Source organism: Apteryx mantelli, chromosome 2 (genome assembly GCF_036417845.1).
Source record: "Apteryx mantelli isolate bAptMan1 chromosome 2, bAptMan1.hap1, whole genome shotgun sequence".
Classification (NCBI taxonomy): domain Eukaryota; kingdom Metazoa; phylum Chordata; class Aves; order Apterygiformes; family Apterygidae; genus Apteryx; species Apteryx mantelli.
In genome coordinates, this window is record NC_089979.1 from 111,126,871 (window position 1) to 111,152,057 (window position 25,187).

General features: G+C 38.7%; 1 protein-coding gene and 1 long non-coding RNA gene across 2 annotated transcripts in view; both read right to left on the bottom strand.

Annotated features, from left to right (window-relative positions):
* The window catches only part of HECW1 (HECT, C2 and WW domain containing E3 ubiquitin protein ligase 1), a 203,541-nt gene extending 195,185 nt beyond the window's left edge, over positions 1–8,356 (bottom strand). Inside the window, exon 1 of the mRNA XM_067291220.1 lies at positions 8,222–8,356. Coding sequence (XP_067147321.1) covers positions 8,222–8,248 — 27 coding nt within the window. The 5' untranslated portion in view covers positions 8,249–8,356. The remainder of the gene's footprint in view (positions 1–8,221) is intronic.
* Positions 8,357–14,879: 6,523 nt separating this feature from the next.
* The window catches only part of LOC106495265 (uncharacterized), a 42,451-nt gene continuing 32,143 nt past the window's right edge, over positions 14,880–25,187 (bottom strand). Inside the window, exons 2-3 of the long non-coding RNA XR_001294416.1 lie at positions 15,313–15,486; positions 14,880–15,195 (exon numbers count right to left, since the gene is read on the bottom strand). This is a non-coding gene — a long non-coding RNA (uncharacterized lncRNA). The remainder of the gene's footprint in view (positions 15,196–15,312; positions 15,487–25,187) is intronic.

Sequence of the window (25,187 nt, forward strand, 5' to 3'; positions counted from 1 at the left end):
GTTAATGGTTTAAGATTAATTTAAAATATAATCTTATTTTTAGCACATGTTAGCTGAACGGGTTTTTTCCTAAGCAATTTTAATAATAAAATACAATAGATACTTCACTTTTTTACAAGAAAGGAAAACCCTCATCAGTTTAACCTGGAACAGACACACTGAAGCATATTAATCATCACTGCACATGCCTGTGCGGTGTCACTGAACGGCAGAATGAAAACTGCTTGCAAGCCATAAAAGTGCAACTGTCGTATTTAAACATTCTTTTTCTTAACCCAAGCTATGACTTACTATGTCTGCATACTCTTGGGTAGACTATGACAATGCTTCAATTAATTTTTGTAATTATTATTTTTTTAATATAAATATCCAGTGTTCATTGCAATGTGGTATTTTTTAAAGCAAAAATCTATTATAACATACAACATCAGAGGTTTTGAAAGAATCAAGAGTTCTTAGTCTGCACTGAAAAACAGTAAAGGAAAAATGACTTATGCTTAGTAATTCCTCAAATCCTGTATTTTATTCTTTAAAAGAAAATCCTCACTCATTAAATACTTTTAATATTACTGATAAACTACAGGGCAAAGTTCAGAGCGTGAGATCTCTCTGCTTCTGCATAGGTGAAACTTGCCTCACATACTTATCTCTCAGCCAGTTGCTACCTACTGTTTCATTTTTATTAATAGTTGTTTATGTTTTGATGCTATAAATGATAATAAATTGTTACTATAACTGCAGTCACAAGCAAGCAAAGAAACTGGCCAAACTGTCGCAAAAGGAAGTGAGTCATTCTGGCATTACGGATAATGGTCTCAAGTTTTGGGAACAAGATTCAGATTTTACAAAAAGAAAATGTGATTGCTTTATCCAGGACCCAAAAATCTTCTGAGAGAAAATATGAGCTCTGTTAACAGATTCTGTTTTCTTCTGGATCACTGCAAGGAGACACTCAGCTCCATGTCGACAGTTTTCTGGGGGACTGCTAGCCAAGACTAGAGCAAAAATAGCTGGGCAGTTTCCCCCTGGAAAACAGATGTGGGCATAAAGCAGGTTTTCAAAGTGGAGACTGCCCAGAACTTGGGCAGGACAGATGAGCTGGCTGAAGGCGGGCAAACCAGCACAGACCTCTCCACAGTCAAATAAACATGCAGAAGAGAAAGCACCTGCTGACCACCGTCAACATGTGAAACTGGACCTGCTTGTAGAGGTTAGAAAGGCAAGAGCTGGTGTGAGATTACGAGTTGTGAACCTCATTGCTGACTTTTAGCCGGAGTTACTTTGTAGCTAGTACCCCTCTAAGACAATAATGAGGTATTACTTACTATGCTGTATCACAAAATCATGTGTATGGGCACATATGTCTGCTCACATTATTGTCCAGGTTTCTAATTTGCTTTTTCTTTTTTACTCAAATTCAAAAGGGTTTGTGCTCCTGTGTTCAAAAGGTCTCATGAGAGTTTTCAAATAGGAAGAATATCTGCAAAGGTGACCAGAAAAGTAGTATTTCACTTACCCGCAGACAAAAGCACAAGAATGGCTCTGAATAAAGGATCAAGCCATCATTTCATTTCATTTTAATGAGGACCCTTAGCTAGACTTAACCTGATGCTTTTTTGCTGCTACTAGTCCCTAGCAAAAGAGTTATGACAGTTTTAAATACTACACTTATAAAAGTAAAGGCCAAAGTAGAATTTTTAACCTGGTTTTCTGGTAATACACCCTGTATGGATGAAGTGTCCTAAACCCATTAAGGATTAGCTCCTAATGTATTGCAGCGAAAGCCTAGGGTTTAATTAATTAGTATTTACAAAAGCCTGCAAAAGTAGGCAAGTTAGAAAATTATTCAGTTTTGCAGGTGTTAAACCTGAGTTCTTGAAGACAGATTGAGAAAGTCACACAATGTCACACAGTAAGACTGTGGCTAAAGTAAGAATCATACGATGTTTAAACACATTTCTTGTTTCAGGACTTGGTTCTGTTCTGTTGGGGACAATGGAAACTACCTACAGTGTAATTTTGTGCATGAATCAATGAAGTACACTTAGTCCATGGATGATCCTTTGAAATTAGTGACATTACTTGCCCCGTGAGACGTTATTCATCTTAATCTTAGATAGTAAAACTGAAATGTCAATGAGATTAAAATTCGACTTGTGCACAGGTATTACTCTAGAGGTTCTCAAACACTGCAAGAATACATTTTTGTGAAAAATATGCAAACAAAATATATTAGTTTGACAAATTTATCACTTGTAACACACTAGCTTAATGGCCACATGCTAACGTTTCAATATTTTTTTCTCTATTAATGACAAATTAACTTGCTAATTGCTCTACCTTTCTAACCTCTAATGAGGATGTCTTTTCATTAAATCCATTCAGGTCTGATGCAGAGAACACTCCTGGAAACAAAAACAAACAGCCCTGTGAGCAGTGGAATTAATGAAGCTGCTTTCCTCCAGAACTGTGTCCTTCCCCAGCACCGAATCTCTCCAGACAGCCCAGCTCCCCATCCTCCCCTCTGTGAAAGCCACCCTGAGCAAAGAGAGCAGAGATACGGATCATCTTGGCGACCGGCCTGGCCACTGCAGTGGGTAACAGAGGGGTTCTGCCTCCTTTCCCGCTGCACCCACTGGGGTGTGCCTCTTCCCCCCAGCCACTGAGCCCTGCAGAAATTTAATTATCTCCAAGACATCTACTCCTCTTTCAGTTTGCTTGAAATTAGCCAATAGCTTCACAAGTAATTAGTGGAGGGACTAACAGAGACAAAGTGCAATCACACAAGCTTTATCAGCCTGGGAAGCCAAGCTAAAAAAATTACACATGGCCTCACTGATTTAACTGATTACTCAAACAAGGGAATTTACTCCTGTGTACAAGTTTCCAGAAGTAGGCGTTATGGCATTTTACAAGCCATTACAAAAATGCAATAGGAGTCTAACCAAAGTGACTTCAGTGAGAAAGGATCTGATCTAAAACACAACACAGTAACATATGCTTTCAGCTCGATTCTTCCTAATTAGCAATTTGTCACAGAGTCTAGTGCATTATTCTCACCCTGGTGGGAAAGTTTATCTACATGTGAAACAAAATACATTTATATTTTCTCTATGGAATTTGTGGTAGATTTCCAGCTTACTGGTAAATCAGATTTTTTCTCCTTGATAAAGGAGGCATCAAGTATGTAGTTTTTCTTCAAGAAGCAATGGAAATTCCTACAGATGAAAACTTATGGTGTCACAAAGAACAGAATAATTTAAACTGCTAGGTACAATAGAAAAACCTCATTTATATTTTTCATTTTTAAAATACCAATGCAATTATAGATCATATTCACATAGGAGTCAGAGATAATGTATTTGAAAAGGCTTTCCCAGTGTAATGTAGAATAATTTTTTCACTATGCAACCAGCTCTGTATATGGTTTAATCAAATTAAATATTAATTGATTTTAATTAGTCTTTTATCATATAGAATCTCACAAACTAATGGAATTATTCAATCAGGTTTTCTGTTGGCTTTAAAGAGACGAGCCACATTTTGAGAACAGACTAAAATTTTCTGGTAAAATAAAAATATTTCTGCATATCAAAATCAAAGTATCTGTGCATGTCCTGCAAAGACAAAGCTGCAGAATACTATGGATGCAGTGCAGGTGTTCAGTTTGGAAAACCTAAATATAAATTAAAAGCAGATACACATTTTAACTCCCCAAAATTATGAAATAGTTTATCTCAAATGTAACTTTAAGTGCATAAAATAAAAGGCTCATGAGTTTCTAGCCGATGACAGCTGGTACAACAATAAGAGATTTTAAAGCAGCATCAAAACTTCCAAGGCACACAGTGCTGACCTTGCTTCCAGTGTTGCCAGCATGCCCTTCTCCAATACAGCCAAAAGCTTGTGTACATGGGTATGGAGCCACATAGAGCCTTTCAGTTCCTCGGAACCGAATTCAGTATAGGCCTCATCTAATGTATCCTGAATCTGATGAAAAGATTGCTGTTGATTTCAACAGACTTAGAACCAGATCCTGTCCCACTAGTTCACGTGGGGTTCCTAAATAGGCAATGTTAGATAGAAAGAACCATCAACACAGCCTTCCACTTCTGCAACACCAAGGCAAGAATGGCAAACTTACCCCCAAATTTCCTTGCAAGAGTGAATGATAGCGTTGTTCAGTTATGCTGTTTTTAATGCATGTCTTTGTTCCTGCTGGCACCCCTTATCCCCCTTGTGCTTTACCAAATGTATAGTTATTCCCTTACAAGGCTGGTAGATAATAAGCAAATACAGAGGATTGTTCCTTGAATTAAAGTGTTGCTGGAAATAGGGACTGACGTAAACAGGAAGAGGGAATTGTGCCAAAAATTAATCTGTTTCTTAATTTCTCCATTAAGATATAACTATCATCTTAGCCAATATTTATGTTACTCTAATTAAAAAGAAATTAGGAGAGCAAGGACTCGGTTTCACAGCTCCACCTCTCCTCACACTACTGTCTCCCACTGCAGGTCTGCCCATCTGCTGCTGTTGCCTGGATTGCCAGGTCCTAGCTAAGGGTCTAGAGAAAGTCTGATGGTTTCTTTCATACTTGCAGCTCTACCAGCCACCACCCCTTTTGCAACTGAATGGATTTTGATGGATCTGTTAACTCTTCTGCCTACCAGAAAAATAACAGAAGAGCTACAAAGTTCAAAACACACTCTTGTATACAAGCTTTACATTTTTTATCTTTAGCCAGAAGAAGAGCAATGCTAGTGCATAAAGTACAGTACACAAAGGAGCTGTAAAATGCTGTATTTTTGAACATGGGAAGGCTTTTGGCTGGGAAATAACTTTCAGCTGGGGCTTCTACCTATGTTTGCTGTTTTTTAAAAAGAATTGATACAAGTGATTTAATTTTTTATTGCTCATTTTTGCTTAAGAACCACACTGCAAAAGAAGGTTTGAATATTTCTTGTATACTGAATCTTAAATGAACCACAGGGAACACAATCCTACATTAACAATGTTTGGATTAGGAACACCAATAGATCTTTTTTCTGTAACTAACTTGTCTGATTAAAAGGATGATTCTCCACACATGATGAACTCTCTAATTAAGGTCTTTTTTTTTCTTTAGAAGATATTACCATGCCTTAATATACATTAATATGTATAGTATAGCATACTACAAAGAGCATATGTGCTGTAATGTTCACAGATTGACTGAATGTAATGTAAAGCTTGCACACAAGCTGATTTTACAGGAGATGGTTAAATGAAAACTCCTCCCTAATGAAGGACCAAGCTCAAACCAAAAGGTTAACATGCTGTTCCTTGTTTCTTCTCTAGAAGACCTTTGAAAAAACCAAAAACATCTTGCAGGAGCTAGTCTCAGCCACCCTGTACTAGAGCACTAATACCTCTAAATAACTACAGCTCATTTATCAACAATCAATCAGTAAAATATAAAGTTTTCTAAATGAGATCCATATTTTTATTTTACCATAACAGTTTGCTGTGTTTCCAGCTTTTCATTCCACTCTGCCCATGGTTGCATTGAGATTTGGGTGCCTAATTTAGGTGGCTAACTTCTTGACGTTGCTTATATGGTCACCAGAGAGTAAAGGATGCTCTGAATTACCAACAGAAGGAGCATGATTTTCCTATGTTGACTATACAGGGTATGTAGGGAAACTAAATCAATAAACTAAATTAGGTGCTTAAAAACAGAGGTTGTGAATAGTCTGCAGTTAGGCCTCCCTAAGGATTTGGAATGGTACCCACTGTGTCCAGCAATTCTTCCAACTGCTAACACATACTGGTATTTTTCTCAAATTTCTACATTCAACACAAACAAAAGGCTTTTCTGTAATGTCAACTATATGCCCTTGCAGGTACATACTGTTCATTGCCACAGATGAAATCATTCATCCGTTTTACTTTTCCTGAAGTAGTCCATTCTGAGATTGAGAGGGAAACCATAACTTTTTCCAAAAATGAGAAAAAAGGAGAAACAAGTGTCCAGTAAGAGCTGGAAATATTGTTATAAACTTGGTTCAACATGTTTTCCAAGTAGAAGAGAAGAGGGGCGATGGAGGCGGGGGAGCAGAGAAAGTCGTCTTCCAATTAAAAAATAAATAAAAAAAATACAGTGGCTATTTTCCTCCAGACACAGGGGACAGCAGTAGAACCTGAGCCAAAGCCTGCATTTTCAGTTAATTAATTTTGTCAATAAAAAGCTGGCAATGTATCTATTTGACAGCACTTTGTGACAGGGCACCTACGATTCGCATCACTCTGGTAGGTCTGAGTACAGTTGTCCTCGCAGACTGAGGACCAAAGTAAATTGAAAGAGGAGATTTTCCAGAGAAGATTCTCATCGCAGTCAGTAGAACCTGCTGCAGCAGGTCATTACCTTCTTTCCTACCAGCATGACTTACTAGAACATTATTAGCTACCTGTTTCTGGCAGGATCCTTGCTGGGATGTATTTACTACAGTATCTAGGATTTCCTTTTTGTTGTAAGTCAGGGCCCAAATTTGTTAAGACACTAGCAAGCAGTAAGAGATGCAATTTTGCAACACTTGGGAAACATTATTACCACAAATGACGTTAAAAATGCTGTAAAATAGATCCTTCTGGTTCTAAGCAAAATACTTTTTTTTTCATGATAAGTTACATGGATATAATGCACTAACTGCTTCACCAACAAACCTATCTTCAATCACTTTGGTATCAATTATTTTGATATGCTTTTAAAGGCATCCTTCCCTCTAAGTCTCTCTGCTTGGCGGGGGGGGGAGAAGCCTACAATGAACTCCTCTTCCCTCTTCCCTGTGATTTTGGGGTATACTTCATTTAGGTTTTGGTCTACGGCCTAATTCAATTATGTTTTTTTCAGAGTGATGGAAAGAAACTGCTGAATACCTCTGGAGATGTACTTACCTTCTGCAATAATTGCAAAATTCAAATTATTGTCATGTAAATGTCAGGTTTCAGGAGTGGCAAATGGTTTTCACAGGCAAGAATTTTCAAGAATTACTTTTCACTGACAGTATTTTTCTTCCCATCATTCAACACATTTTGTGATTCTGTGTGCATTACATCATAGCACACACTTCCAGGGAAGTTTCACACTATGTTTAATGTGGAATACCACTGTGTTTACAGTTATGGAGAGCTGAAAGAGGGAGTGCTGTCAGATACAAAAGTCCTCAGTTGTCATCATCAAGTGGCTGCATATATTTCCTCGACAATTATAGCACTGCTTAATCTGCACAAAGGTCCAAAATATCCCCAAGCAAAACAGCCAGTGTCCGAGGCTCTCACTGACTATTACAAAGTGCAAAATTTAAAGCAAAAAGGATACATCCTCATGAAACTGGAAGAATATAATGACCCATTATATACATGGTTGTTCACAAAATTTTTATTTTTCACAGAATTATAGTTATTTGGTGGATTAGTAACAAGGAAAAATGTAGAAGCAAACAAACAAAAAAATCCAACCATGGCAACATTTCAGTGATGGAAATCACACTAGATAAGCATTAATGCACATTCTGGCTCTCTCTGATAATGCATGGCAATTTAGAAAACTAAGTTGTGCAGAAAGATGCATACAGCAGCAGTGTGTTATACATGCACATCAGCTTACAGATTCCCCTATTAAGTGTTAGTGCCAGTCACATTCCTGCACCTCACACATTGGAGCGCCTACTGTGATGGCTGATGTGTGTGTTTTGATTACTCAGAATTAATTCAAAGTTAAAAGCTGCAGGTTTCAGAAAGTGCCTTGTGAAGGTGAGTGGTTGATGCAGTCTGTGCTCTGCCTATGTATGAATGTGTGCAACTGCAACCTTACAGTTGCCTGCTGCTCCCAGGACCTCCTTGCTATGATCTTATCATAATTACCATGTCTTAGTTCAATAAAATTCTTGGGCAGGCCATATTAAACACAAAACAAAAACAACACTGACATTAGATGGATACTTAGCAGGTTCAAAAACAAAACAAAACAGCAACAGAAAAACAAGAAAAGTTCACTTCAAATGAAGCTTGGACTTAGTTGGAAAGGTTCTCAAATTACCTAAACTGTTTTATTTGATCTTAAACATGTACCAGGTGCAGCTGCAACGAGCTCTGAGCTTTGGCGCATTCCATTATGAATGGTAGTGAATTTATAATGGAATGGTATGGATGGTTTTTATAATCAGAAAAACACACTGACCTTAACACTACACAGGTGGAGCAGCATAATGACCCGCCAATTGTAAGCGCATCAATTCCTGGGGAAAAGTTCAATGAGGTTAACTCAGCATGTATCCCAAAACCAACATACACGACATTTAAAAACAGAGCATTGTCTTTTCCACCAAAACCTGTCTTTCCTTTGCCAACATTTTACTGATTTATTTGCTTCACTGTTTGGTACGGAGTATATCTTACCCATTTTAAGAGTGTATTATATTCTGCTCCAGAGGATCTGTACGTTGTCATATGCATTGGTGCTGAAACATGTGTTTAAAAAATAAAAATAGAATTAACTACAATAAACTCTGCAGACTGCACAAGATTAAGAATAATATTCATTTAACTCAGGAAGGAACTAGAAGAAAATAAGAAGACTAGATATGATAAGAGACATCACTAGTGGATCCTTCAGCTTCATCATAAAATCCTCATATTGAATAAGTTTAGATGGGTGGTTTGTGCTAATTTATTTATATCCTTGGATACTCACAGGGACCAGCTGCAAAGGAAGTTAATTTCAATATACTGTACTTGATCTGACCTGGAATCCAACATAATTCTAGTAGTCCAGGATTAAGCCACAAAATGCAGTGCACAAACCTCTATTTCTCTAACTAACCTTGGCCAGTATTTCAAAAACCCACATATCACAAAACTATATAGAGAAAAGTGACAAAACAAAAGAAACTTGAACGTGAATCAGAGAAAGCTGATCAGCAAGAACAGAAGGCTCTCCAGACATGGAATAATACAATTTCAAATTAAAAAGGTGAAAGACATCCATAATTTAGCCACAGCTGCAATGTTTAAATTTGTAATTTCAGTTCATTCTCCCCTGCTTACCTTTCGTGATTGGAGCACTTTGGTATTTTATAGCTTCTCCAGTGTACTAGCAGGGAAAGCTCCTCAGCCAACAAGACAGTATCAATATCCCTTGTCTCCTCACTCTGTGCACCTCTAGAGTCTGTCATCCCACAACCTAAAATTCATTCTCCCCAGTTTCTGCTGCATGCTCAAGAACAACTGAGAAGGCTTGTGTAAGCAGTAGACAAAAAGTCTTTAATAATATGATCAAAAACAGTGCTAAAATTGTCAATTCAACAAAACCACAAAAATGAATACGAGAACCAAAACAGAAGGGAAAGGTAACATTTTAGCAAGCCATTCTACTGTTCAGAAATGTTCTATTAAAAATAACTGATTTATAAAATATAATAATGCCACTTGATCATATTCTATTTAGATTAAAAGGCTTTCAAAATACATAAAAGCGATGAAATTAAAGTAGATATTGCCTGTCATCTCTCCATTCCTTCCAAAAGACGCTAAATCTGATGGACATAATCCATTTCAGCCCCAAATTTTCCAATTGTCTGCAGCTTGCTGTCCCTTTGCTTCTACTGAAAAAGGGCATTCACAATGGAAATGGAGTAACCCCAAAGTTAGTCAAAGAGCCGCAGAAACACTGGAGACAATCTCAGAGAACTTTATCCACATGCACACTTTCTTTTTTCAGCTGCCCTAATTTTCCACAGTTTTCCCCCTCACACGGAGTCCTGCCTAAGGCTTTAGGGGTCAAGGTACACACCACCTTTTCCTTCTGTGGTTTCTCCACCTCTGCAACCTTTCTTCTAACTTCTGTGGTTCAGAAGCTTCCCCCACCCCCCAGCGCCAAAGGAACAGTGTCCAGTGTACTTGGGAAGAATAAGATAACACAAGAAGTGAGCAATGTATGCCTCTGCGCTACTTGGTGACATTCTAGGCTAGTGCAGTGATTCTCACCTGTCGTCCCCCTGGCTGCAGTAACATTAGGTGTGGACACAACATAAAAACTCTTCCAAACAGCCATGACAGTAAAACGAACTCTCTAAAACTATAGTCATTATGAACTTTCTTCAGCCACACAAACTGGTTTCAGAACGACCAGCTTTACCCATAGCAACCAGTAATACACTGTAGCATTTTCCCTAAGGTAGTCCACTAGGTTTGCTTTCCTGACAAGCCCGAAGTGAGGCAAAAACACAGCATGCCACCTAAGGCTGCTCCCCCTTAAAGTACCAAAAGTGGCAGTATGGCAAACTAGTGCAAGGTATGTATAGCGCTTTCCTAATTTCTGCCAGGATGTTCATAATCTGGCCCATAATGACATATTGTTATGGTGACTGATGTTAACCATTGCTGAGAGCACCAGCAGACATATGAACATGGCGTTGCTAGGAAGAGCTGAATGACAGCAGTGGCTGTCGCAAAAACCTCCTGTGCTAAGTCCATTTTCTGCGATTTGGTATAAAGGCACAGTTCTCTTCCTAATCATACTCTGATGAGGCTTTCATTATACACAGAAAATGTGGAAAAAAAAACCACAGTCCCCTCCCTCCTTCAAAGCCACCCAGACTGTACCACCACAGAGCAGCTGACCCTTAAGGTACTGTACCAGAAGCCAGAGATGCTGCACAATGAAACCAGGCTCTGAAGCAAGAGCGAGCTCCCCGACACACGGCTCCCCTCTGCCTCCTGCTGCACGGCTGCGGCAGATAATCCAACCCTGAGGCGTTAAAATGAATTAGTTCTCTCCCCCCTTCCTCAAAGTGTCTCTGCATTAGGAACCTCAAGCCATTTAGCGAACGGGAAATGAGAGTAAATTGATAAACCTATCTGTCTATCTAAACTGCCTGCCTCACACATACTGCAAAACCAGAGGTGAGTCACAGAAAGCATTCTTGGGCTTGCTGAAAGAGGACGTGTTGTGATGCTTTAGCACATTTGAGCCAGAAAGAAAAGCTCCCTCACTGCTTTTAGCAAGACTGAGAGAAGCCCCAGCTCCCAGTGCCCTGCTCAGCTGTACACCGCCCCAGTGCTCCAGGGCCTCCCAGCGTCCTGTCCATCTATGCGTATATTCATGCATGTGCTCCAGAAGAAATGGCACGTGCCTGCACGTACTCAAATTTTAATAGCGATAGATGGGAAAAGTGCTATCTTACATATGAATAGATTTACTCAGGAGTACATTTATGTTGAATAAATGCTTCAGAAATATAATTACAGTTGAAGTGCACTTAAGGTAAATTGGAGAGCCTGTGATCAGATAGATCATCATCATACTGATAAACACTGTTTTCTGGATTTCTTTGTCTGTTCTGTTCACCTGTGAACTCCTGCCTTTATATTTAGATTGCACACTTTCAGACTCTTTTGTTCTGTTTTTCTGCAGCACTTACTAGAGCATTTTTGCCCTCCCCTTCTCAGTCCATGACTGGGTCTGCCAGCTGCTTTTGCAATAAAAATCTATGACGTATTTATTTCAGTAAAAATATATACAAACAGATAATCTCGAGGGCCTGAAAAGCCACTAGTATCATGTTCTGAGCCTGTATCATAAAGAGAAATAAGAAGAGAGAGTGATGACTACAGGAGTGTTGTTGTTTGTGTCAAGCCTACTTTGCAGCCTGAGTACCCATTCAAATTTCTGGTTGAGAACAACAGATTTTCAACCAAATCAGTCCTGCATTCGCAGGTGTATAGTTTCTTCTGAGCTGTCTGTAGAAGACTGGCATGATCCAAGAGAAAAGTGAGAAGTAGGGAGGAGAGTCCCTTAAGCAGTGGAGCTTGGGGGGGGGGTGCAAGGGGGGTTCCTAACCTATTTCTCCTGAAAACACTGGAGAATTCAAGCTTATTCAGTCAACATTTACTCCCTCTCCTCATTTCTAATTTTATCTCTCTCACCTAACACCTTATCTTTCATCACCCATCACCTAACATTAGGATTTCTTGTTTGCTACCTAGCTCTGACAAGCCCAGCTGTGCCTTGACACCACTCCCTCCTGGTTTCTTACCTCTTTCATCTTTGCAATTGCTCTAACTCCCTTTCTCCTCCTCTGCTTTTCATTTCCTTCTGGTTTGTCCCGTTCTGCATAGAAGCAGCTGCTAGTCTCTACAGCTGATGTTTGACCCCCACTTGCCTCTCCAGCAGTGGGAGAGTACCTTTTCTGGATTTTTCTGTTTTCCATACAAATACATTAGCATCTTAAAAAAAAAAATTAAAAAAAAAAATCAACTTTGTGCATACAGCACCCTGCCTGAAACGATCCTAGAGACTGGTATGCTGCTGGTACCTGGCAGCTCGCTTCAAACCCCTACTCTAAACATTTCTTGCCAAAAGTGTTTTGGAAAGTCAAAAAACAAAACCCTGATGGTGGCAAAGCTGAGGTACAAACAGCAAAAAACAAACACCTACATATGCCCACATACAAGTGCACACACCTACTTCGACATGATTACATTTCAGCTGTATCCAAGTCTCCTGCTGCTCCCCACGCTTTCTGCACCACTTGCTCTCAGCCTGGGAGCTGTTCAGAGCCCTGCAGTGGTTTGTATAGTAATTAGCACAAAAGTTTTCCATCATGATGTGCAGTACTGGTTGCAGAAAATTCAGTATTTCCAAGAAAACCAGTCCAAGGCTGAAAAACTGTTTCACTCAGTGGGCAGCAGTTCCTTTCTAGAGTCAGTGAACACTCACACTGGTGCTCCCACAGGGGCTGACCTGGTTGCAGTGAGAACAGACACAACTGCCCCAATGTTGAGCCCCCACTCTGTATTGAGATGAAGCTCTGCACCCACAGGTGCCAGCAGGAAAGCGCCCAAGTTTTCTGTCATCTCTTCTCCACTTCTTCATCCACCCCCACCAGCACCAATCCCAACATGCTGCTAATTAATAGTAGTCTACTGCATGTTCTAAGCATCATCTTTACATTGAGATCAGAATGATTTGTTTTAACCTTCTTGGATAGTTTGGTATTTGAAAGATTTTTCAAAATTTTATAAAGATCAGAGAAAGAAAGGAAATACCTGTTTCTTATGTTAGAACAGTTTGTTCCTTCTCGTTGAAGAAGCAAATAAAAACACATAAAAGAAAATCTTGTGTTTTTCAACTTTGCTAGTTATACCTGCTAGCTGAAGCCACGATCTTAACGCATCTAACTACAGCAGGAAATATATAAAATACCTTAGAATAAATGTTTAGTTTTGTGACAGCAAGACAAATCTTCAAAACTTATCATGGATAAATTAGCTAAATCTCTCACAAGAACAGTATACAAATTAGTCATTATTTTCTTTTCCCTTCAGTAGACAAAAAGAAAAAAAGTTACATCATTAGGAAAAAGAATTAATACGCTAATTGAGAATTTTAAGTGAATAGAGACAAACCTCAGTTGCCTTCAAATCTGGCTTAAAATCAGAATTCTATCTGTTGGGGAAAGTACTCTAGCTTTCTCAAGTATAATAAATCTGTACATATGAATATGAAATGAAACCTCTGACTGTTCTACACCAAAGGCGAATTAAAAAGACAGCAACATCTTCATGCCACTTTCAGATGAAACCTTCCACCCGCTAATCTGCAAATCTACCGTACTGTTTCCAGTTTGAAGCCCAACCTTGGAAGGTATCAGGTAGCAATAGTAACAAATATTATTGCTGATACTTTAAGACGAAATTTAGACGTCTTCATCTTGAACTAAAATCCTCCTTATAGCAAGAAGCCATATCAACACAGAATGAAAAAGATGATTTCTGCCCCCAACAAGGTGAAATTTCAGACACACACAGAGGAGCCTGAAATAAACAGAGACTGAAGAGAAAATGAGACAATATTCATTACTGTAGTAAGTTGTGGTCCCTGGACAAATAGAGCCCAACTGTTTGTCAAAATTGTTGTAGGCACTGTGGAAAGGAGGAGTTTAAAAGAGGGAGTCAAAATAGGATGATGCAGTGTTTCATTTGCCTGCCAAGCAGGAAGGACAGCAAGGAAGAAGGTGTGAAGATGAACTGAAATGGGAGCTGGTGTGCCAGGGATGCTGGCAACTGAGGCTGATCAGCAGCAGGGCTTGAGGTGAAAAGAAAAATGGTAGGAAGGGTGTGGACAGACCATTAATTCCTCTGAAGACAAAAAGCGGATACTTGATACCTGCTGTGGAAAGGGGAGCCAGCAAAGCACAAATAGAAGAGGGAATACAGTCGAAGGAACATGTCGTGTAGGTAAAGGATCCTTCCAGCAGTATTGTGGAGGGATACAAGTGAGGCATGTCCATTCTTACAAACGATATTGCAACAATACAGGTCCCAGGGAATGCAAAACTGGACAACAACCAGTTGGAAAGCTCTAGAGAGCCAACCTCAACCGACCAGTTTGTTTCTAGCATCATTTTCTATCCTCAGGAGAGGATCAAGTTGTGAACAAACAAGTCCTGACCTGCTTTGAAGAGTCTCTGGGAAACTAGGATCCTCAGCAACTTCTCCTTCCTCCTCTGGATTTTGCCAGGCTATTGAAACTCCTTTACTGTATATATAACACTGGCTACTGACCATACACAATGAAAACTAAAGCAACTTGGTATTATTACACAGGTAGGAAAGGTCTAAGGGTTGATGTATCACCATCTATATTATCAACTTTCTATATTGTCACCTTTAGTTATCCCCTTTGCACATGTGGTGAAACGAAGCACATGCCCCCTTGCACCTCACATTTTGGCTCACAGTGATGGTTTCCAAAAGAAGTGGTCCATACTATACATTTTTGATTGTTTATTTGCTCTTTTTTCCCCTTTTTCTTAATAAGTAAATTCCATGCTGATGACAGGCACCGGCAGTTCAAGCACCAGCAATAAATGCTTCTGTATCCTGCAGGACAGGTACAGGAACAGCAACAGCAGCAGTCAGCCTCCTCTGAGAGCTGTCACCGGGATTCAGCACTGCCTTGAGTAGACAACGTTTTTCATGACGAATTGGAACTGTGTACAACGCATCTTCAGATGGAGTACATTGTCATCGCTCCACTGGCTCCAACACACTATAATTAACTGCTGGTTGAAGGGCCTGGCCTCAAGACTTCAGTCTCTCTCTCACAATTGTGATTCTCCTAGTGATGTGCATAGTTGGCAGTACAGTGACCTAAATAGAAAAACATTTTAGCACAGTCCATCAGCCACTTGTGAAATGAGTCAGATCTGAACTGCTGTCCTAAAGGATCAGCAGAATACTAACATCTGCAGAGAAATTAATGCTCACCAAATGGAGTTTACCACTGAACAAGCTGTAAGCGTCAAGCACAAGGAAACCAGGCCCATCTCCCAGAGAACTGAGTTTCAGTGAAGAGCCAGCATGTGTATCCCTTGTCTGGAAGTCTCACATAACTTGTACTTGCAAATGTAATTTCAGGGTATGTCTGGAAACATCCTTTTGCTATAGCAGAGTGGAGGGATGAGGGAATGGAGAAGGGACATGAAAAAATAGCATACATGACAGTGATGCAGTAAACTATTATTGTATTTTGTATTAGGGTAGAATGTTAAAGCTATTAGACTTGCAGCAGGAAAAGGTACAAGACAGAAAACTGTATTCAGCACTGCCTAAATGCCATTACTTCTTTCTGACTGCAACAAACCACTAAAGCTTGTGTCCACAAAGCAGCATGTTTCAAGTATAATAAATTGCTGCCGGACCTCCCTGGAGCTGGCAATCTCCTCAGCTTATCTGATGAATTGTGGCACAGAAACATCCAACTATCTATTAGCAGCACCAGAAGCATCTTCCCCACATTGCTCAGTGTAATGATCAGTATCTGCAGGCTACAGCTTACATTTAATGGTGGGGAAAGAAAAAGAAAAAAAATAACAGTAATAACAAGCTTCTACTGTAACTGATAAATACCTAGCCCTTTTGCTCTTATTTTTAAACCACTGGGAATCTCTATGCTGCACTGCCCTACTGCCATGACAGTAATGCACCTAGCTGCTACTGAAGGCAGCCGACAAGGCTCAGCATTCCTACTATCCCAGTGGAACTAACCCAGTTCCATAATTTCCACCCTCTTTGCACAATAGATATAACTGCATGTTATAACAACAACCTGGCATTTTCTATGCTGAAACAAAGAATTTACTACAGTCTTAAATGCTACTTTTAGGTAGCTCATTGCTAAATTTGTAAATTATGTTAAAGAGATGATATTTGAGAATTGGACCCACTGCAGAGAAGGATTTTACAGCTCTGGGCCAGGCTGTGCATGTGAGACTTATTTGTTTTCTTATAAACATGCAGGTAAAGGTTAGCATAAGAGCACCTCACAGTGAGCCTGTCCATACTCAGAATGGCACCATTCACTTCTTCAAAGAAGTGAATAGACCAACTTGTTGATGGAAGATGCAAGAAGGAACAGAAGATTCAAAAGCTTTTCCTACTAGGAAAAAAAAAAAAGATCCCAGACCAGAAGCATTATTTTTGGTAACTGGTTGGCTCCAGCCTACTCTCCATTAAACACCTCCAGGAGCACCTGCAACAAGTTTCAACAGACATGTTTTGGGGGGACCTGAAAAGTAGATAACCAGTGCCAACTCTGAAGTTGCAAACAAGCTAAGTATCTAGACAAGCTGAAAATTTCCCCATGGATAAAAAGAAAGTCTTAATGATTACTGAATATTAGCAATCACTATTTATCCAATAGTCTACTTTCACAGCTTTGCAAGTTTGCCATAAGCAGAGATTTTTATACTTTATACAAGTTATAAATAGGCCAATCAATCAAGCAGTCAGAAAAGGGACACTGCTGAATTATTGTACTTCAGCTTGGAGAAAAAAAAACAAAAAAAAAAAGCAAAGCATCAGTGTGACTGATAAGCCTTGGCTTTGCAAAATCCAAACACATCCTTATTTTTGTTCTCATTTACCTCTGTACTCACTTAAAACAGGAAACGTCTTCAGTATTTTGCAAGTGTTAATTATTGTTAGTATTACTGGCAAAATAATGTGCCACCGTTATGCACAAACACTTCAGAAAATAGAAAACGGTAGTATTTTAATTGTCAGTTAAATCATTCAGTGATTTTTAAATAGCAGAGGAGTGCAGGCTGACCATTTAAGGCTATTCAGCACAACAAAGCATAACAAGAGCACGCAGGGAGGACTTCTGAAAGACATGGAAATAGCAGATTAGAGATGTTAAATTAGGAACCAGCAGATTCTATGGTTGAACAGGGAACTTCAATTTCCAGAAATATTCGCCAAGCAAATCCCTTGAACAGGGATTTCTAATTTCCTAGAAAAATAAGACAAAGATAAGGAAAACAGTTGGTCCAGACAGTTTTGTTAAACCACAGGCTCAGAAAACTCCTCATTCTTGGAGCAAGTTCAGTTACTGGAGTGAGCTTGCTCACGATACAAATTGCTTGGCTCTGACTAATCAGTTGTTGGGGCTGCTGCAGAATTCACCTGTCTGTCATTACTGCAGTCTCAGCTGGGTGTATCAGAAGCTCCAGCTATTTCTTATATAGCTCCTCCACTGAAGATACAGAGCTGTTGGAAGATTTGGAAATAGCATTATATGGCCATAAATAGAAGGACAGACTATTTTTAGAAGGGTTTTCTGGTACTGAGGTTCAGAGGGAAGGTTGAAGCAGATTTAAGAGAGACGTCTAGAGATATTTAAGAGGAACGAGAAGAAAATGAGAGAGAATGCCTGAGTATTCCCTCATTTGCAGAATCTGCTAAATAGATAAAAATATTCAGTAGGCAGGCAACGAGACTTTATAAAATGCCAATGTAAGAAGGCAAATGTTATTTCTCAGGCAGATACATGTGGAGCAAAGGACCCATTTGCCAGAGGAAACATTAGCCTATTTTCATAAACCTGCCCACTGAGACAACATGACATGGCCTGGGACATCCTACCTAGACTGCTAACTTCCCACACTTTGCTATGTGCAATTTTATAAATGAAAGGAATGAGACAAAACACATTTTTTAAAATGGGCCACTTGGTAATTTCCATCCAAACAGGGTCAGACCAGCAACGTTCCATCTTCTCTTGAAGTATCTAAGACAGCCTTAAATAAATGACCTGGATGAAAAGGGCTATCTGACCCATCAAGTCAGCAGATGCTTGCAATTGATTTCTCCTTTTATTTTTAGTAAGACCTAGGGAATATCAGGGTGAAATTCTGGCACTGCTGAAGTTGATTATAATTTGATATTAACTTCTTCTAGGGTGAAATTTTGGCCCCATTAAGCCCTTGCTTCCCCATTAGTTTTGCCCTATAAAAAGGTAGCAGACTAAATTAATTTGAAAAGAAAGTCACAACCAGGTCTTACTTCTGGAAGCATGACAATAGTCAAAAGGAAAAAAAAAAAATCAAGAATGGAAATCAAGCGATTAAAACTCTCTCAGACAAGTAGACACTGAAGAAAAATATTTATAAGAGAATATTTTTCTGCCTCTGCTTTCCATACGGTTATTTCTCATACTGAACTAAGAACGTGGGGCTAAGTCACCAATTTCTGAGGATAAATTGTCTTTTTCAAAACAAGTTGTTTACTTAACCACATTTCATCATCTCTGATGAAATTAAAGGACAGTCTTATCCAAAAAAGGACAAGCAAATATACGATAAAATGAATATTTTTGCAGAGAAACTGATCAATTTCCTCATGTGCTCTCTTGCAACCTGCTTAACATCACTTCTAAATAGAAAACACCTGCAGTGCCACCTAGATGCCAGTAAGATTTTGTTAAAAACTTAAGGTCCAATTTTTCAGATTAACATCACCCCTGTCAGTTACAGGTTCTCTGAGTTCACCAAGGTTCCTGAACAGACTGAGGATTTCAGGAGTGTATATCTCTATCTCTTCACGGATGACAGTCTCAGTGAGAGGAATTTAAAAAGAAATCATGCAATGCAATGCAATGCAAAAAATAAATAACTAAAAAAACACAGAAATGCCATTTTTCAGACCAGTGAGTTTTTAACCAGTAGAAAGAAAATCTTTTTATAAGCTCATAAACAAATAATTATCAGGTGAAACAACCACCTCAAATGAAAAGGTTTTCCTTAAGAGCAAAAGACAACTAAGTACTGCACTTAAAAGTAATTTTGCATGCATGTTTCCAGTGTCTAATGATGCATGTTTCCAGTGTCTAATGATAGCTGGTCCTAAAGAATTCTTCCTTATATCATTCTATTGATATTTTCTTTCACTGGTACTCTGCTTAGTTTGATCCTAAAAGGTATGTGCATTTATATGTACAACTTCTCCCTGTTCATGCCTCTATTCTTCATACTTAGTGCTTACAAAGGCTTCAAAGACTCATTTTCCTAAGACAGTACCTGCTTTTGCTATTTGCCTCAGACTATCTTTAACCATTCCATCTCAGTTGCATGGCCATGATTTAAAAAACACAGGTTAAAAAACCTCTTGAATGTCCTACTAATTTATGATATTGTTCTATTATCTCGAACATGAAGTTCCTCCACTATCCACACAAATCAGAGGTAGTCAACAAACCAACTGATCATCTAACATTTGTCTTGCCACCCCTAGATTTGACCATGTCTGTAGTTTAAACAGCCTACTGGTATTATATTTTTACTGGATGCTATATGCATACAGTATTTTATGTATGGCTAAATTATATATTAATATAATAGTCTGATTTAAACAGCAGATCAGATTTAAAAAAAACTTTAGTAAATTCATTTTTGGGTGACATTAAAGTTTAAGATAACAGGATCAGCATTCCAACTAATGCCAAGATTCCACATCACAGAGTCATTTGACCCTAAAAAACAGTGGTGCAAGATAAATAGTCAGCTTCACAATTCTCCTTTCTTTGTATCAAAACAATCAGGAGTTAATCACCTTTTCCTTAATACAGCTCATTACACAAGATCATTTTCTTGTTTTGTTGTATCCTTCTGTTCTTTTGGTACTGCTATTACTGTGCCATATCATCTTTCTAGGAGAGCTAAGTGCTCTTTCCTCTTCTAAAGTTAAAAAAAAACACAAAACTGAAATGGCACATGGTTGAATCTGAACAGAATTACTAAATAACTGTCTTCCAGTCACAGAAAATGAAATTATACTACCACTCTGCAGGCTAGTCTGAGTCTAATCACCATATCCACTAAAACCAAGCCTGGCTCCATCTCTAGCAAACATATCAGTGTTCACCACAGGTTATTGTGCTAGACCCAGGTTGTTCCTGTGGCAGGAGAGCAGGTCAGGTACCGTATTAGTCTCATCTCGGCCTCACGATCTGTGACCACGCAGTACGTATCCCTCAGAGCAGAGCTCTTGTGGCTCTGCTATGGGATGGATAATGTCAAGGGGAAGAGGAGATAGCAGATCACACTACAAGGCTCTTGCACAAGCCTAATTCCTGCAACAGTCACAGTGCACAGAGGGAGCAAGGAGGAATGAGGCAGGAGATGAACAGCTCTATCCAAACCCTTGTCTGCCAGCAGAAGCCTGGGAAGCCCAACTGCAGAAGATGCTAAGTATGAGAGTGACACAACATCCACAGGGTTTAAATCAGCAGACAATTTTTTGACCCTTCTCCCTCCAGCACTGCGTCTTCCAGTCTGGCCATTGGACTTGACACAAGACATGAGGCATGCTGGTGTTGTGCAGCACTTCAAGATCCTATCTGCTAGGGGTCTACAATGGCTGATGGCTATTATTACTTTTAAAGCGCATGCTATCTGTCTCAGGGGATTTGAACTGAAGTAGCAGTCTCCTGGAAATTCTCCATCTCTTAATTTGCACAGCCATTGCTCAAGAAGCATCAAGTGGTGGAGTCTGAAAAAGAAGAGGTGCTTAGGACAGCACTATCTATTCCCTGTTATACAGTCTAGCCTGTTTCTTCACATTACACAGGCACCAATTTTACGTTGATGACAGTTGTAATTGATGTACCAACCTCTTATCTTCAATATACATGCTTACCTGATGGTGTGCGATTGTTGCAGCTACACAGGTTTTCAGCTAGAACAGCCTCTGCAGAATGCATTCTGAAAGGGTGGGTCTTTTTAACATATATTACATTTTTATAAATAGACTGAGAGCTAAATCCTGGAACTAGCCCATGGTATTAATTCTAATCTAGTTTGGGCCTGATTCCAAATGGGTGACTATGCATGCAAACATTCGTCTGAGTACAATTGGCTGTTATGAACACAAAATTATTTCTTGTGCTCATGCATACATAATTCACATGCACCAATTTAGACACCAAAGTAACTCCCTAGTAGAATTCCACTGATCAAATTTAACATGAAGACTGCTGTTAAAAAAAAAAAACAATTGCATATCCTTTAGCTGCATAAAAATGAAGTAACTGAGAAATTCACCACTGTTTCTACAGCTAGAAAACCTTCAATATAAACCTATTACTTTTCAGCTGATTGTTGTTCCTCCACCCCATCCCAAATCCCCCAGTTATTTTTCTCCATGCAATTTAATTTCTACTAATGTATATTTTAGATTATGGCATATAAGCATTGTCCCCCATTAAAAATAATCAATAGAAAGTGAATATTGTTAAGTAAAATGTTTCCTAGCATTTACATTTAAGGTTCAACAACAAGCCTTGTCAGAAACCAATAGTTGGCTTTGCATTTTTAAAGTGAAATACCAAACAAATGACCACATTGCACCCCAGTGAGCCTTCAGTAACCTATGCATCTTAATCTAAGAAAAATCTAATGCGAGTTAGGAAAATCATCAAGATAAAGATATTAGGCAAGCTGTGCTGATGAACAAAGTGATATTATTTCTCTTCAAGTAATTCTCACACTAAAGTTGCATTATTTAAAAAACAATTTAAGAAACATTGATTAAACATATGTGTGATTAGCTGTTTGGAATATTGCATTATGTCAGAAGGAATGTAGAAATCATGCAGAATGATCACAATTAGCACAAAAGTACTCCTTGAAACAGGACCTAAGCAAACAAAGACAGACTAATTTTTCCACACTCCTTGCATCCTTCACAGTCCTAGGGAACTGCATGCCTGTTGCTGCACTAATGTTCCCTTTTTGGCCACCTTTGTTTAAAAAGGGGGATTAATTGTTTTAAATTACAAGAGAATTTTAAGGGAATTCTAGGAAAAGATATGAGTTATGAATAAGAGAGTATTTAAAATATTTGGCAGAAAAATGCTCTTATCTCTTTTGGAGTGTTTGAGGGATTTTAGGGGTGAGGGGATAAATACCAGGGGTAGTAACTGAGATTTTATTGCAGCTTTCCCAATATTTGGTATTTGTCAAAGCCCCACATCTGGGGTAATGTGAAAATGTAAAAATCCTCCTTTTCTTTAAGGTGAACTTCTAGCTCTTAAGTTTTCAGAGAATCCAGAAAATGTAAACTCTAAAGGCCCAAAAAACACGAGACAAATTTTAAAGAAATTTTCTTCCCCACACACCTCACTTTTTCATAAGACAATTTCTTGGTTTCTGGTTCTTGATCCATGCTTTTTCAGCACTTGGGATAAAGACTAAGACAGACTAAGACAAAAACAGACTAAGATGCAAGCGGGGCATTGGCAGAGGAAGGGATGTGTGTGCTGGCTTGCGCACTGCACACAGCAAAGCAGAATCATACACCAGCTCACACAGAGCTGTCCCGAGGTCTCTGCCCCCCTTCCGGTTCACAGGGGAGACACATCTGGAAAGATCTGCACAAGACAGGCGAAGAACACAAGCACATTCAGAAAACAGAATGGGACAGACCAGAAGCCTTATGCTCTTTGTCATTTGTAGAAATGCCCTTCCCCTGACCAGCTCCTTTCTCACAAACTGCAGAAAAGACAGCATAGCATTTCTCACCTGGTTATCAACCATAACTACAATTAAAAAACACACTGCACAAGACTAACAACACTTGTGAGAAGTCTTGTCAAGAACATTTTCTTCAGGAGAGATGAGATTACACCCAAGGTGGAAGAACACCAAAATGCAGCCCAGATGATGCTCTCGAGGCATATAGATTTAGGTGATGGTTATTTTTAATAGACTTGGGCCTAAACTAATTCTCTTCACTCTCACTCTTAGATTTTTTGGATCATAGATCGACAGCTCTGTTCCCATGCTGAGCACATTTGATACGTTTCAGTGAGATGCTGTCTTTTGCAACAAATATTAGTCCGGGTCCTGCAAACATTTGCACAGGTGCATAACTTAGAGCATATCTGACTGCAAAGTCATTTCTTTGCCAAAATGTTTGTAGGAAGGGGCAATGGGTATGAAAAAGACGGGAAACAGCAATTTTAACAGTTTATCACTCAAGCAAATCTGAGTGGAATTTCACATATGGCAAAGAAAAGAGACTTTACTAGTTAGAGGGCCTTCTCCCTTCTGAACTAAAACAAACAAACAAAAAACCCAAAACAAAAAAAACTCTCCTGCAAAAAAAAAACATGGTTTCACTGCCTCAAAAAAAAGGCTTCCAAGACATTTTACAATGAAAGCTTTAATAAAAACAATTACAGACATCACAACCAGTTCCTCGTATTCTTTCTTCCATAGTAAATGCACAAAAAAAATCTCTTCAAAAAAATGAAGATTAAGCACATCATGCTCTGAGCAGATGCTAATAAATTAATAAAGATGTTGAAACCTGCTTGGTTAGGCATTTAAAAATATTTACATCCAGAATAATGTATGGGGGGGAAGGAACCAAACAAACATATCATACCAGTATATTTTCATGGGTTACCATTAAATAGAAGAATGGCCACATTACAAAATTTCAGGTTATACTGCAATCATACACACTCAAATCATGTCATGTGGCTATAAAAAAACAAATATAAATTTACCAGCCAGCTTATCCACTTTGTCACACCAATTTTACACCCATATATAGATTTGGAATTAAAGCAATCACCTCATCTTAGCAGTGATGCAATGAAGTAGGGAACGAGACTCTTCACATTTATATACATTCTGCTTTAGCAGAAGGTAAAGCAAGCGCTACATTTTCCAATGGCTAAAACCTCATGTTCCCCCCCATAACAGCTTTAATTATTCATTAATTTATGGTGAATATCTATAAGCAGTGAATTTCTAAGAGATTCATTTGGCATACAGACATCAAAAAGAGTCTGTTTGTCAAAAAATATCCAAACTTATTTATTATGCAACTTTTGCATTTTCCACATCAGTAGTTGCATTTTTTAAGAAATATGTTTCCATGTATGGTCCAGGTTTAAGAATAAAAAATGTCTGGAGAAAACTGGCAAAGTTTCTGGCAAGATTTAGTGTGATCAAGATGATCTTGGGTGCCTTAATTCAAAAGCAGAGCAGATTCCTCTGTTACTGCTTATTGTACTGCAGAAGTAGCCTGAAGCAGAGGCTAAGATCAGGATCATGGTAGCAGAAGTTATAAAAACACAGGAGAAGAGAGAATACCTGCTCAGAAATGCTTAACTTAAAAAAAATAGAAAAAGTGAAAAATGAATTATTATCCTCACTTTGCAGTTGAAGTACACAGTGCCCTTTGCATACCATGCTAATCTCAGATTCTGCAAGCACTCAGAAATAGACCCCATGTAACTTAAGCATCACTCCACTGCCTTTGCTCTAAGATCATCTTTTATATCCTTTAAAATATTTTTACCCTCTGAATTATGACCTCTGAAGACAGTACCAGAAACCCCATCAAAAAACAAAATATATTCACAAAAGATAATGTGATGAGACACAACAAGAAAATGGTTCTTCCTGAAAAATATCATCTGGTCATGTAAGTCCTGGAAATTTATGTTATCCTCTAAGTATTTTTATATTTGGAATCAAAGAAACCACAAAGTGTTTCCAAGACATTTACTCATCCTCTTTTCAAAAGGCCATTTACTCCTAAGTGCTATAAGCAGATAATGATGATCGGTTCTGTTTCCTCACGCTTACTCCTGAATCTCTTTTGATCACTTAACAGTCAACACTACTGATGTATGGCTTTAATTATACGATCATACAGTTATCACTTCACATCTCAGCCCCACTTGGCTCTTGCTGTGCCAATAAACAGAGTGGATTCTAGCTCCTAATATCTCCTGTGAGAATCAACTATTTCCAAAACTGGGTAACATTTTCAAGCCATAACAAATC